At 38.7% G+C, this 15,557-nt stretch overlaps 1 protein-coding gene across 2 annotated transcripts in view; it reads left to right on the forward strand.

The window, feature by feature from the left end:
* Nucleotides 1-15,557, forward strand: part of LBR (lamin B receptor) — an 85,780-nt gene that overhangs the window by 58,491 nt on the left and 11,732 nt on the right. The window contains exon 14 of one of the 2 annotated variants that reach the window (XM_069540095.1): nucleotides 5,306-5,643. The exons of the other annotated variant lie outside the window; for it this stretch is intronic. Within the exon in view, the coding sequence (XP_069396196.1) occupies nucleotides 5,306-5,340 (35 nt within the window). The 3' untranslated portion in view covers nucleotides 5,341-5,643. Of the gene's footprint in view, nucleotides 1-5,305; nucleotides 5,644-15,557 lie in introns of those variants that run through there. 2 annotated transcript variants of the gene reach the window in all.

The raw sequence follows: 15,557 nt of genomic DNA on the forward strand, positions 1-15,557 counted from the left end.
GTAGTTAAAATGGTAAATTTTATGTTATGTATATTTTACCACAATGAAAAATAGTAAAAATATAATAAAAATTTGATTAAAGAAAAGGAAAAACGAGGACTGACTTGCTCTACCAAGTCTCCACATATAACTTTACAGCTTCTAGACATGTGTGGTGTTGGTCCTGCTATAGAGAAATAGATGCCTAGAACAGATTGGAGTTTAGTAAACAACAACAATGGCCTCCACATCAGTGGGGCAATGGTGGGAGAGCGACTGGGCTGGGGGTGGCCTTGGGCATCTGGCTGTCTGCACACTCACACTCCCCGCCTAAACTGCCTCTATTCATAATCAGCACGTTGCCCAGTGCCCTGAGTTTCATTGCAGGCTGGCTGGGGGTGTCTCCTTGAACCTAACTGAACTCTGGAATGAGTAGGCTGCTGGGTGGCAGGCAGTTCAGCTGAGCCACCCTCAGGAGAGGTTTGGCCCACTGGTTTGAAATGCCACCTTCAAATCCCAACCTAGCAGCATTCAGTCTTCATTTATGTCAGGGGAGAGTTTTTCATAATTTTTTCCAACCCCCTAGAAGAAGAGTGGGAGAGATGGCATTTGATGGCGTTCGGATTTGATGGGGACAGCACCATGCCCCGTGCTGCAGCCATCAGACCATGGGCCCCTTGCCTAGAGCATGGCGGCGGTTCCCATTGCCGCTGGAGGGAGCAGGCTCCCTGGGAGCTGGCCTGCGCTCACCTCTCCAGCTTCATCCTAACCATTCTCCCTTTGTCGGTCTGTGGCTGTGGTCATGATGAACATTTGGTTTCTCTAATGTGCTTTTTTCCTCTCTCACCTCTGTGCCTTTGAACGGTATTCTCTCTAATAAAAATACAATTCCCAGTTTAGTGCAGTGGTTAAACATGTGAATTTCCAAGTCAGACAGGCTAAGTTCAAATCTTGGTTCAGTCCCTTAGTAGCTGTGTGACTTTGGACAAATTACTTAACTTCTCTCTGCCAAGGTTTTCTTGTCTGAAAATAGGGATAATAATAGTAACAACACCATAAGATTGTCAAGAGAACTGAATGACTTCATATATCCAAAGTCCTTAGAAGAGTGCCTGGCACCCGGTAAGTACTCTACAGTAAGTACTAAGGGTGTTAATTACTCTCCTCTTATTCGGTCCTGACCTGGATAATGCTTAACCGGTAACAAGCTTCAAGTCTCTTCTTAGAAGTTATTTCCTTAGTGGTCTTCCCTGACCCTTAGTTCTGGTCTCCCTGTTTCAGGCTCCAAGAGTATTCATCTATTCTTATATTCATTCAGAAAGTCATTTGCTCTTTCTTCAAATGTTGAATATTTATTGAGAAGTTTTTCGGTGGTGAGGGCTGCATTAGGTGCTTGGAATACAATAGGGAGTAAAAACAGACCTGGTTCCTGCCTTCATGGAGCTTACAGTCTAGTGCTGCCCCTTTACAACACCCATTATACCCCGACCACACATTATTGTAACAGGCTCTAGCTGGATATCTGCTGGACATTTGTGCCAAGCTGGTGGGGCCTAGGACCCGGCAAACATTTATTTATTCTTATGAAATGAATAAATGAATGAAGTGCCTGAAACACGGAATCAGTCCCTTGGGTAGCTGCCCATCTCCAGGAGTCCACTCTTAAAATGTAGGTGCCTTTGGGAGGCATCTAGTGTTGTTGGTCTCTGACCTCATAGAATTAACGGCATAGAGATGAGAAAGTGAGACACCTGCTGGGGTGCAGGTGAGGTCTGACAAGGATGTGGGTTTATTTTGGTTCATGAGGAGATGGGGCGAGGGAGGGATGTGGGTGGAGAGGGAGAAGAGAGACTGCTCTAGTGCATGCAAGAGGTCCTGGTACCTGTTGGGGGGCGGGTAGGGATGTCATAGGGGCCTCTAATCCTAGAGGGGAGGAAGACATGGGGGAGTGCTGGTGGAGGGACTGGAGACAGACCTGTCTGGACCAGGTGTCTCTGGTCCCGGTTCTCATGCTCACCTTGTGGAAAGAAGCAAGCTGGGAGCCAATATCTTGCAGGAAATCCTTCAGAGAACTCATTCTTTTGATCAGTGGGGTGTTGGGGGTTTTGGCTAGGTGATGAGCTGGAGTGCTTCCAAGCTGTGACAAGTCTCATATACCTATTGGAAGGCAGACCACAGGTTGGTGTAGTTAAGGGCACAATAATTGCACATTTTCAGATGATCTGAGCAATTTCTTCCAGCCTCTCCTAGATTCCTCCTTTTCTTTTCATCTCAAGCTCTCCCCTTTCTCTGGACCCTAGTCCTGTACTTTAATGAAAACCAGCTATGGTTTTAAAGCTTTTGAGACCACAAAGCACTGGAACACATTGGATTTGGGTAATAAGGGATGTTGTTATTACAGTAGGAATACTGGCTGGGCCTTGTGGAATCTTGCGGATTGGTTTCGAGTTACTGCCTTCAAACAGTAACACTTACTTATTGTTCAGTGGTGTAAGAGACAGTTTGGTACAGACTTTGGAACTAGATTTTCTGTGTTCAAATCTCAATACTTCCACTTTCTAGCTGTGAAACCTTGGGCAAGTTACTCCCTGCTTTTGTATCTCAGTTTCCTCAACTCTAAAACGAGGATGATAAATAATAATACCTACTTCATATCATAGGGTTACTATGAGAATTGAGTTAGTATGAGTAAAGCACTTCGAAAAATGTTTGACACCCTGTGAGGTACTCCTTAAATGTGAACTACTCTCATGCCTTTCAAATTATTTGTATTATGTATTAATTACACTTAAAAATTGCATGTGACTATTTTTTTATTTCTTTTCACATTTCTTCCTGCTAGTGTCACAAGCATAATAGAAAGAGGAATGTACCAGGTTTTGTTTCTACCTCTGTCTCTTAGGGCAGAGTGACCTTGGAAGAAACTCTCAACTTCTTAGGTCTCCATGTCCTCCTTCTAAACTGAAGATAAGAATCCCTCCTTTGCTTAAATTCACATGTTGCTACGAGAACCCAAAGAGGCCAAGCATGTGAAATTATGCTGTAAAACCATTAAGCTCAAAACAAAAATGAAGAAGAAATGTAAAGCAGCTTTCATACATATGGACAATGTATTGCAGTGTAAGCCATTTGGGCCCAGGTATTAAAGAAATTCAGCCTCTGGATGAGATCATTAACCCAGGAACTGAGGGGTTTACTTGACTTGTAGGCATGTTTCTGTTGGGATCTAGAAACAGGCACATAATTTTTGAAAGATTTGTCATTGGGATCATTAAGAACATATCTGCCAACTTTGGTGACAGACTCAATTGCCAGGGATAAATAACTTGGCAAGAGGATGCTGTTTTCCAACTGAAAGTACTTAATGAGAAATCTGAAGGCTAATACCAAGGCAAATCAGCATAATCTTAAAAGTGCTTTGGATAAAACACTTGCAAGTTTCCATCCTGGCTAGTCTTTTATCATTTTTCTCAAGTTCTTTAATCCATCTTCTTTCCTGCCACCCCTCTTCCTACCCACCTCTTTCCCCTTATCTGGGAAGATCATCTTCACAGGCCATTAAGTATAAGTAATCTCAACTTTCTGGCCTTCCCCTATACAAAATTCTATACATCTCCATCCATTGTTTCTTTCTCCCCCTCTTTTCCTTCCAGTTCTGAGTCAACTTGATTCCTGCCCCTGTGCTCTGCATAGCTGTTTTGGAGTATTTTTTCTGTTCTGTAGCTCCAGCTTCCTATTTTCCATCCCTTTGTTTATTAACACACTCCTCTGTCTTAAATACACAAACCACCTAACACTTAATCTTACTTGTTTGAATCTCAAAAAAATAGCAAACTAAATTCAAGACTACATTAAAAGGATCATAAACAGTGATCAAGTGGGATTCACCCCTGGGATGTAAGAGATGAAAATCAAAAAATGTGATATACCACAATATAAGAATGAAGGATAAAAATCCTATGATCACTTCAATAGATGCACAAAAAGCATTTGACAAAATTCAACATCTTTTCATGATAAAAACTCTCAATATTTGTTTGTCTGTTGATGGGCATTTAGGTTGCTTCCATGACCTGGCTATTGTAAATAGTGCTGCAATGAACACTGGGGTGAATGTGTCTTTTTGAATTATGGCTTTCTCAGGGTATATGCCCAGTAGTGGGATTGCTGGGTCATATGGTAATTCTATTTTTAATTTTTGAAGGAACCTCCATACTGTTCTCCATAGTGGGTGTATCAATTTACATTCTCACCAACAGTGTAACAGGGTTCCCTTTTCTCCATACCCTCTCCAGCATTTGTTGTTGGTAGATTTCCTGATGATGCCCATTCTAACTGGTGTGAGGTGATACCTCACTGTAGTTTTGATTTGCATTTCTCTAATGATTAGTGATGTTGAGCATCCTTTCATGTGTTTGTTGGCCGTCTGTATATCTTCTTTGGAGAGATGTCTATTTAGGTCTTCTGTCCATTTTTGCATTGGGTTCTTTGCTTTTTTGATATTGAGTTGCATAAAAGGAAAAAAACACATTTCAAAGGCTAGCGTGATTCTGACTACCCATTGCCTCAATGAACTACACCCACAGATAATGGATGCAGTCAAGTATAACAAATCATTTTACTTTGGTAAAACCTGTAGAAGAAACGTAGAATGATCTTAAGAATAACTGACCACTGAGGGGATGTGGGGTGGGTGGGCAAAAGTGGTAAAGGTGGTCAAAAGGCACAAACTTCCAGTTATAAAATAAGTAAGCAGAAAAATAATAAAATAAATTAAAAAGTTATTTAATAGGGAAACAAAAAGCTCTTTCTTCCTGTTTACCAGCTATATCTCGCACTTGGTAAGTTATAACTAAGTACTGACTGGATAAAAGCTCTGTAAGAGCAGTTATTCCTTTGACTGATGCCCAGGGTCACAATTAATTAGGAAAAAATATGGCTTCCAAAACCTATGAAGTGATAATGATAAATGTGGTTGTGCTGGTTAAAAATATGTCAAGTTCTTTAACATTCAACCCTTCAAAAGATGGAATCTAATTCTCTTCTTGACTGGAGGCTGGACTGAGTGACTAAAATGAAAGGGATGGAGTGGGACTTTTTTTTCTTAAACTTTAAAATCAAATTTTGGTAAAAAAAACTCAGCTCGTGAAGTATATATTATTCTACCCTCTGTCTTTTTTTCCCAGCTTTACTGAGGTATAATTGACAAATAAAACTATATATATATATTTAAGGTGTATAACATGATGATTTGATATAAATATACGTTGTGAAATAATTACCACAATCAAATTAATTAATACATCCATCACCTCATATTCTCTAGCATATTTCAAGTATACAATACAGTATTATTGTTAGGGGAACCACTGACTGAAGACACCCGCCCCGGCCAGGCCCAATAGCAGCCACTAGCGTGAGGCATCTTACAACAGGAGGTCCTGGTAAGGAACACGGAAGCTATCACTAATCGGAAGAATTCGGGAAAGGTCAAAAGGAGAGAGGAGATTCCAGTCCATATATCCTACCAACCTCCCAGAGTCCTCCTCGCTGGAAACCATCTTGACTGAATGATGCGCAGTACCACCAGGAAAGACCCTGAGTCAGAGTGATTGGCCAGAGGCAACCTGGAAACTAACCCCATCACCATAAAACCTGAGACTGAGAGCCAAGTGCAGAGCAGTTCTCCTGGGGTCCCTCACCCTGCTGCTCTCTGCCCAGGTGCTTCTTCCCAATAAAGTCTTTTGCTTTGTCAGCACGTGTGTCTCCTCGGATAATTCATTTCTGAGTGTCAGACAAGAGCCCCCTCTCAGGCCCTGGAAGGGGTCCCCCTTCCTGCAACATTACTAACTGTAGTCACCACGCTATACATTAGATCCCCAGAGCCTCTTTATCTTACAACTGAAAGTTTGTACCCTGTGGCCAATATCTCCCCATTTCTCCCTAAAGTGGGACTTCGGAGACCAGGTCTTAAAAGGCACTGCAGCTTCTTTTCTCTTAGTTAACTCACGCTGGGGAGTGACAGTTGCCATGTTTTGAGGACCATCAGGCAGCCCCGTGGTCCCTAATGTTGAGGCGCTAAGACTTCTGGCTGACGTATGAGCTTGTGGGTTTGGGAGTAGATCCTCCTGCCTCAGTTCAGCCTTCACGACAGCAGCCCCAGCTGATATCTTGACTGTAACATTACGAGAAACCTTGAGCCAGAACAATGCAGCCACGCTGCCCCAAGGATATATGTTGGTGCAGTTTTTATTAGATTATAAATCGATTCATAAGGAACCCACAATGTTTAAAAATGAATTGTATCAGCCTAGACCAAAAGGGACAGAGACAGTAAAACATGAAGAGAGGACACTTCAGACAGGAGGTACAACTACTGACAGGAAGCAGCTGAGAAAACTATTTAGCTGCAAACATGGGCTATTTCCTACGGAATTGGAAGGCTAACTCACAGGGTGGAACCAAGATCCCAGTGGAGGGAGGCAAGAGCCCCTGAGTCCTCCCAGGAAGTAAGACTGAGTCCTAATCAAGGAACTGCATCATTTACCCATTTGGATTTCAGAATTTCTGTGGACTAGTGAGGGCTGCGTGCCTTCCACTTTCCCCTCTTTGAAGGGAAATGCCCATGGAAGCACAGTCCTATGCTTTTCCCATCACTCCCTGTGATATATATGGTGGTGGTTGGGCCAGATCAAGTGTTTTTAATTCAAAGAGCTTCATATGAAGAGGAACCACTTAAGGAGTTATACCCAAGGGCCTGCACCCAAAGAGTCTCATCTGCTCCGGGACCTCACAAGATCCTTGACCTTAACACTGCAATGAAATGAGAACTTGCAGGTGTCTGAGAGGAGGTGAGTGCATTTTGCATATGGAAAGAACGTAAAACATTTGTGGCCAGAGGGTGGATTCTGAAAGTTTAAAAACCTTGCCCCAAATTCTTTAACTCTCCTCTCAATCTGATTCTGTGGCTGCTTGACTAATAGAACACTGTACAGAATACTCATTCTGTGTCATGTCTGGTCCTAGGCCTTAAGTGTTAGAGAGAAAAAAAAAGAATAACTGATCACTGACAAAGAAGACAAATGTAGTGGTGGCTTTCTTGATATCTTCAAGGAAAACATTGACCAATTAACGAGGGCCACAGGGAAACATCAACTAACAAGCAGAATCACTGATAAAAAATTCATCTGCAGAGGGGCTTCCCGGGTGGCACAGTGGTTGGGAGTCCACCTGCTGATGCAGGGGACACGGGTTCATGCCCCGGTCCGGGAAGATCCCACATGCAGCGGAGCAGCTGGGCCTGCGAGCCATGGCCGCTGAGCCTGCGCGTCCGGAGCCTGTGCTCCGCAACGGGAGAGGCCTCAACAGTGAGAGGCCCGCGTACCGCAAAAAAAAAAAAAAAATCATCTACAGAAAGTAAGATTTTGACAAGGAACAGGAAGAGGTGGCAAGTTGGAACTGTCATAAAATTGCCAGTGTTTAAAGCAACTAAGTAACTGAAATATACGGTTTCAGAATCCCATTCTGTAGTCTGATAGAATTCTGCCAATGGAATTGTATGCTGCATGTTACTGTATTTCTTATTCTCTTGTGCATACTCAAAGTAACAGCCTGTATACAAAAACCACTGCACTTTTTTTTTTTTTTGCAATTTAAAAGATTTTCAAGGATAATTTTACCTTAAGGGTTGACTTTAGACTCTAAACAACTAAAACGTTAAACAGCTTTTTAGAACGGAAATCTTAAAAACAACAACTTCTAGCTTTTCCTGCCTTAACAGGAATGCTCACCCAGATGGCGTTGTCTTCCTTCTCATCTTCCATCACCTCCCCTATGCAAATTCCCACCCATCACACTGATGTCTAGTCCTCCCTCCATGTTTTCAGGCCGGAGGTCTGCAGGATTTGTGCCTCTGCTAGCAACCATCTGCCAGGGGCACGACTGCTGTGTGTAAACTGGAGTTTCTTGCTTCACAAAGATGGAGGTCTAGATGGAAGTTAAACACTAAGTAGAGAGAGGACAAGGGAAGATGCAGAATCGCATCTTCTTGGGTGCTTGGGGTTGGGGTAAAATCCTTGAATCCCAGCTCTCCTTACTGTATGTGGCTGCACCCTGAGAACCTCAGTTTCCTCATCTGAAACTGGGGATAACATCTATTTCACATAGTTGTTTTGAGCATTAAATGAGAAACAGACATCAATTGACAAGCGTGGATCAGATCAATACAGGTGAGCTTTCTTCTGCTTCCTTGTGCTTTGTATTTTATACTCTAGGTTCCTGGAGGGCATGAACCATTTATCATTCTTTTTATTTACTGGCCAGCATAATGCTGTATTTAACAGTGTAGACTCCAGGTTGTGCCCCTGTGGAGGGTCTTGAGAGTATGGATGGGTAGACGAAATGGTAATTAGTAGAGTAATGGCAATTTACTTTTGTAATACTGAAAGTTAATAAAAGCCATTAAAAGTGAACATTAAATACAGATTTTAAATAATGCAGCAATATTTAGTTAAAAAACAATCAAGTAATGTTAAGAAATGAAATCCTTTTCTTACCTCATCAGTAGAGAAACTGAAGTCATCTTTCAGCACATCAGGATTGCAAAATTTGTAGAGAAGGGTGTTTAAACATCTCCTGTCCCAGCTGTCAGTCACCCGGCCACCGTGAACCACCTCCCCAATCAGGTAGTGTAGTGTCTGCCACGGAATATTGGACTGTGCGCTCAGGAAATTTTCCAACACTTTTACGGCAACCTTTAGAAAATCCACTAGTTTTCATTATTTTAGTATGTGTTTTCAGGTTGCTTTCATGATTTAACATAAAATCAACAACTCAAACAGCTACATATATTTTCACTTTAACAATATGTGGAAATAAAAAGAGGAACAAAAATATTAGGCTATACATTTTTACCCATTAATTCTTTTTTTGTTGTTGAACAAACATTGAAATTGATTAATATTATTTTTTGAATAGACAAAACAAACATGTAGTACTGAATTCAGAAGATACAAAAGGATAAACAAGGGAATGTAAGTTTTCTCCTGCCCCCTACGCTAGCCATCAGATCCCCTCCCTTGAGGCCATCACTGTTAACAATGTCTTTGGTACCCTTACATAGATAGTTTATGTAACTTTATGCACAAAAATTGATTTAATTCTTCCTTTTCTCCCTCCTTACCTCACCTCCTCTCTCCCTATCCCTTTCTACCCTCCCTCTGTCCTTCAACTGTCTCTCATCTCTCCTTCTGTCTCATCCATCTTTTTTCTGTTTTCTTGTCTTTATATGCACTGTCCTGAAATTGAACAATATATCTTGGCTATCGTTGTTCAATGGCTGCAACAATTCATATTTCCACTAACAGTGTGTGAAAGGATTCTTTGCTACTGTTCTCTCTTCCCTTCTACTACTAGGAGGTGTTGCCTTATGTAATTTTTTGTACTTTGCTGTTAGTTTAATTTGTATTTCATTTGCTACTTGTTATTTTTAGCATCTTATGTCTATTGGTCAAGAGTTGATCTTCTGTACATTTACCGATTTTTCCTTTGGATTGTTTGTCTTTTTCTTGTTAATATGTAAGAGCTCTTTGTATATTATAGACATTTACTCTTTGATAGTTATTTGCATTGCAAATATTATCCTAAATCTGTGATTTGTTTATTGACTTTATTTTGTCACCATTTGCCATATAGAAGTTTTTATAATCAAATATGCCTATCTTTTCTTTTATGGTTCTGGGTTTCCAATTTTAATTAAGTTGTCCCTAACTCCATGATTGTACATGTAATCTCCCAAATTTATTTTTAAAGATTTTTATGGTTTTATAAGACGTCTAAAATTTACTCCATTCTGGAATTTATGTTTGTATGTGGTATAAGATAAAGGGCCAAACTAATTTTCTCCCAGCTGGATGGCCAATGTAACCAGTAACCCTTACTTTTTAAAAAAATCCCTCATTACTGAATTAAAATACTTTCTATGTTGAATATTAAAATTTCATATAAACTCAGATATTTGGAGAATACAGAATATTTCTGTATTTTCCATTATGTCCCACCGATTTATTGTCTACTTCTGCCAAACACTATTGGATTTAGTATAGTGGATTTTTTTTTTTTTTTGGTATGTTTTGATATCTGGTGAAGGAAGACTCTTGCAGTATTTTAATTTTTTGTGCATTTCTAGTTTATTCTTCAGTGTGTCTTCGTCCATGTGGATTTTATCAATTCCAAAATCTCCCTAATAGGGTTCTAATGACATTAAATTTATTAGTAATTTTGGAAGGATTGGTAGTTTATGATATGGGAAATCTTCCCATCCAAGAGAGAAGGCAGGATTAAAAAAAAGAGCTGTGGAATCAGACTGCCACAACTGTGTAACTTTGGTGAGTCTTGTAAGTGTCCTGTGGCTTCATTTCCTTATCTTTAAAATGAGGATAATTAGTGTACTCATTTCATAAGGTTGTTGTGAGAATTAAATAATTCATATAAAGTAATAAGAATATTTTAAGCTCTCGGCAAATGTTATTCTTCTTTTTTCCTCCTAATTTACAGTATTCATTATTTAGGACACATACAGCTCTTGTTAAATTTTTTCCTGAATATTTAAAATTTTTTTATCATTATTGTGAATGTACTATGTGTTCTCTACTTCCATTTCTAGGTGTTTATTGCTAAGGAAAAGTTACTGGCTTTTATATGTTTATGTTTTTACCCAGCCACTTTACCAAATTCTCTCATTACTTCTAATAGGGTGGGGTTTTTTTCTTTTAAACTAGTCTCTCAGGTTTTCTATATATAAAATTATATCATCAACAAAAGGTATTTTTTTCTTTTTTCTTTTTACAGCATTAATATGAATTATGTATTTTCTTATCTTAATGCATTTATTAGAACTTTTAAGGCTATGTTGAATGACAATGGTGATAAAAGGCATCCATGTGTGATTCTTGATTTTATTTGAAACAATTTCAGTGTTTGGTTATTTAGAATAATATTTGCTTTAGTTTTTTGGTAGTCATTTTCATATTTAAGCCGTTCTTTTGAATCCTGTAAGAGTTCTTATTAGGAACGGTGCCTGAATTCGTAATAAAGCCCTTTCTACAACTATTGATCTGATCATTCAAATTCAGATTATAGATTTCCAGATACTGAGCCACTCTTACATTCTTGGAATAAACCCTACTTGGTCATGGTGTATTATTTGCTTCATTGTTGAAACCTATTAATAGTTTAATACAGAATTTTTATATCAAGTCCTAAGTGAAATTAGCCTATAGTTGTTTTCTATATTATCCTTACCAATTATTCATATTAAAATTTTGCTGGTTTCATAGAATCAACTGGGGAGATTGCCATCTTTTTCTAAGGTCTGGAATAGTTTTAAAAATTTTTTTAATTAATTAATTTAGTTTTGGCTGCGTTGGGTCTTCGTTGCTGTGCGTGGGCTTTCTCTAGTTGCGGTGAGCAGGGGCTACTCTTCGTTGCAGTGCGTGTGTTCTCATTGCGGTGGCTTCTCTTGTTGTGGAGCACAGGCTCTAGGAGCTTCAGTAGTTGTGGCATGCGGGCTCAGTAGTTGTGGCTTGCAGGCTCTAGAGCGCAGGCTCAGTAGTTGTGGCACACAGGCTTAGTTACTCCGCGGCCTGTGGGATCCTCCAGGACCAGGGCTCAAACCTGCATCCCCTGCATTGGAAGGTGGATTCTCAACCACTGCGCCACCAGGGAAGTCCTGGAATCGTTTAAATAATGTTAATATATCTGTTTTTTAAAGTTCAGAGTGAACTAAGTTGTGAAACCATTTCACTCTGGTGTTATTTGCAATTTCTCATGGCAATCGGTCTACTCAAAATTTCCATTTCTTTTTGAGTCAGTTTTGATAATACATATTTTTCTGGGAAATCATTGGCTTCATCTAGATTTTCAAACTTCATTAGTCTCATCAAAAACCAATTTTTAAATTTATTTTTCTTTTCTACTTTTTTGTATATTATATATTTCATTAACTTTAAAATTATATTTACTTTTACTTCTTTTTGTTGTTTTTTCTAATCTCTTAAGATGAATGTTGATTTCTTGTATTTCTTCTTTAATAATGAATATTCGAGGTAGATTTTGTTTTTACTTTTCCTGAGCATAGCTTTGTCTCTCACATTATTTTTGGTATGAAGTAGTCTCATTTCTATTGTGTTTGAGATATTTTGTGACTTCCCTTTTTAATATTCTCTTTATCTTCTCTTTTAATATTCTTATCTAGAGGCATGTTTCTTACTTTCCATCTTGTTAAGATATCTTGGGTCATATTTTTACTATTTATTAGTTTATGATTAGAGAATGTGACATAAAATCATTAAATATTTTTCTTTGTGGCCATTTTATGATTGAGTTTTCTAACAGCTCCTTAGCTATATGAAAAAATGTGAATTGTCTATTAGAAAGACGTTAGGTTCTATAGACATCTGTTCTATATACATCTGTTAATCAAGTTTGTTGATTATACTATCCTTTTCTTTTTCTTATTTTTGCTTATTAGAGCTGTCTAATTCTGAAAGAGCTTTTTGAAATTTCCCACAATAATTACATTTATATAATGTATGTGTACACATGTACATGTGTCTATATAGACATACATGTATGTATATATGTGCTATAGTGTACCACTCTCTGATTAATCTAGAGACCACATAGTGAAACAGCTGAGAGCACAAACTCTGAAGCTAGACGACCTGTGATCGAGTTGTGTCTGTTCTGCTCCCTCATTAGGCAAATTGCCTAACCTCTCTGTACTTCATTTGTAAACTAAGGATCATACTGCCTTCTTTATAGGGATGTTGTGAGGTCTCAGTTAATTAATTCATAAAGTACTTAAAACCATGCCTGAGAGAAAGCACTATAAAAGTTAACTATTTTCACGACTCTTATATCTTCATAAATTATTTCTCTTGCTACTGTTTTGTGCTTTTTTAGCTTAAATTCCATTTTGTCTGATATTAATAATATCATTCCTGCTTTTTGCTGTTTTTATTTTCTTGGTAGTTTCAAGCTTTTTCATTAATGTAAGGGTTTTTCATATAAATTGCTTATAGTTTTGTTTTGTAACCCAATGTAATAATTTTGCTAAGAGAATGCAATCCATTTACATTTGATGTAATAACTGTTAATGTGCCTTTCATATTGCTTTACATTATTGTTTATTTTAGTATGTTGTTTCTCTCCCTCCCTCTTGTTTTTAGTAGGTTGATCAAATTGTTATTTATTTGCCTTTTTCTTCTTCATTAATTTAGACATTATACCATTTCCATTACAGGTTACCTTTCCTTTCCTTGAATTCATATTAAAATAACATTTTTTTTCAAGTGAAGAGAAGATATCAATTATTTCCCTACCAAAATTTTCCATTTCCCCATTTTTTTCCCTCTGCCCTCCCTAACGTTAAAACCAGTAATAAGGTGAAACATTTAGAAAACTTTTACTTCCCTCCTCTCCTCTTTCCTTTCCTCACATAAACACTTCAGAAGGTTTTCACTCTCCTCTTCACTCTTCACGTACATGCTTCCCTCTACTCCAACTCCTAGGCTTTGCTGAGATAATTTAGTACTCTTAGCTTAAGACCATTAAGGGAATTTTTCTTGTAGTATGACTCTTCCTCTTAAATAATATATATTTAGTACTTAGACTACTCACCCTCAACCGTTTATTATTATCCATTTAGATTTAATAATGTACTGAAAAGCTTACCAATATACTGCTCACCACAGTTTCTACTTCTTTTCATTTTCCTTTATTTTGGGTCTCTATTCTGATATATTTGTACATAGTATAGATCTTACTAAAGCATTTTCCACAGATAGAGAGCATGAATTATATATTATCTAAGTCCTAGCTGATATGCAAATATTCTTCTTTTACCTTGACAGAGTGAATGACACCTTGGCTGGGAATAAGATTCTTGGCATGCAGTCTTAGTCTTCCAGATTCTCTAGATGTTATTCCATTATCTTCTAGCTAGTGATGTAGATGACAAGTCTAAATGTCATCACGGTTCTTATAAAACTTTTTGTCTAATAAGACAAAAATTAAAATTCCATGATTTGGAAGAAGGCAAAAGGATGACCACGTTATCTTTTCAATGTCATACTGAAACGTTGTCTAACATGCTCATTTAAGGATTATTAAATACTTCAGGAGTATCTACTTTTGTTTTGACTTACTATTTACTATTGATTAGAGTACTTTACAACTCTGTGAGAGTATATGCTAACTTATGGAAAACTGTTAGCCCTGTGTCTGTTTCTTTCTGATAACAATGCAAATGAAATTTTGTCCTGTAGAAATACAAATGGTTTCTGGCTCATAAAGAAAATTACAACTCAAAGGTTACAATTTTATTGCTTGTAGGACATTTACCAGTTTTATATGTAATTTGGTAATCATATTTCATTACAATATCTTTCAGTAACTACAAATATTTCTGTTCTCTTATCCTTTTAAAAAAATAAATTAATTTATTTTATTTATTTTTGGCTGTGTTGGGTCTTTATTGCTGCATGTGGGCTTCCTCTAATTGGGTGAGTGGGGGCTACTCTTTGTTGCAGTGTGTGGGCTTCTCATTGCAGTGGCTTCTCTTGTTGCGGAGCACGGGCTCTAGGCACGTGGGCTTCAGTAGTTGTGGCACGCGGGCTCAGCAGTTGTGGCTCACAGGCTCTAGAGCGCAGGCTCAGTAGTTGTGGCACAAGGGCTTAGTTGCTCCGCGGCATGTGGGATCTTCCCAGACCAGGGCTCCAACCTGTGTCCCCTGCATTGGCAGGCAGATTCTTAACCATTGCACCACTAGGAAGTCCCTCTCCTATACTTAAAAAGATCAGTTTAACCATCCTGCTGGTTCTTCTATCAATGAGTTAAAAAAATATTTGACAAGCGCTCATTTAAAAAAATTGTGTGTGTAAAATGTGTATGTGCATGAGCTTTTGTATCCTTATGGGCTCTTATAATTTTCTATCTCTTGTGTTCTTTCTCTTTGTCTATGGGATCTCGTTAGATATGTTACTTTTCCCGGTCTTGTCTTTGGAGCTTAGGTCCAGGTTTTGGGGAGCTTTCAGTGGTGATAGCCTTTCATATGGTGGAAAATATATTGATGTTTAGTCCTATGGGTTGGTAGATAGCACCAGTCAGATTGTCAGTCCCCTGAGGAAACTCTCCAAGTTGCCTGACAATAAGCTGGCTGGGTCTGGAACTCCCCCTAGTGGGAGGAGCTGTGTCCAAACTCAACTTCCCACTGAACCAGAAGTTCCTACTTCCTTAATGAGAGGGCTGTGCATGAATCCAATTTCCCACAGTTTCAAGGTGCTAGCATTTGGAATTTCTAGACAACTCCCTGAACATCAGGTACCAAAACTCAGACATCTTGGCAGCAAGGCAGTCTCTTTCCCACTGGTAACGATGCTCTCACATTTGCCACATTAAAGGGGAGAACAAAGGAGGGGAAGGGTATTTCTTTTGGAGAGCAGTGCCATGACGTAACCAGCTGCTTCTGGGTTAATGGATCCTCTCTGCCAAATGCCAAAAGGAGGGCAGCATCCCGT

Source organism: Delphinus delphis, chromosome 1 (assembly GCF_949987515.2).
Source record: "Delphinus delphis chromosome 1, mDelDel1.2, whole genome shotgun sequence".
Classification (NCBI taxonomy): domain Eukaryota; kingdom Metazoa; phylum Chordata; class Mammalia; order Artiodactyla; family Delphinidae; genus Delphinus; species Delphinus delphis.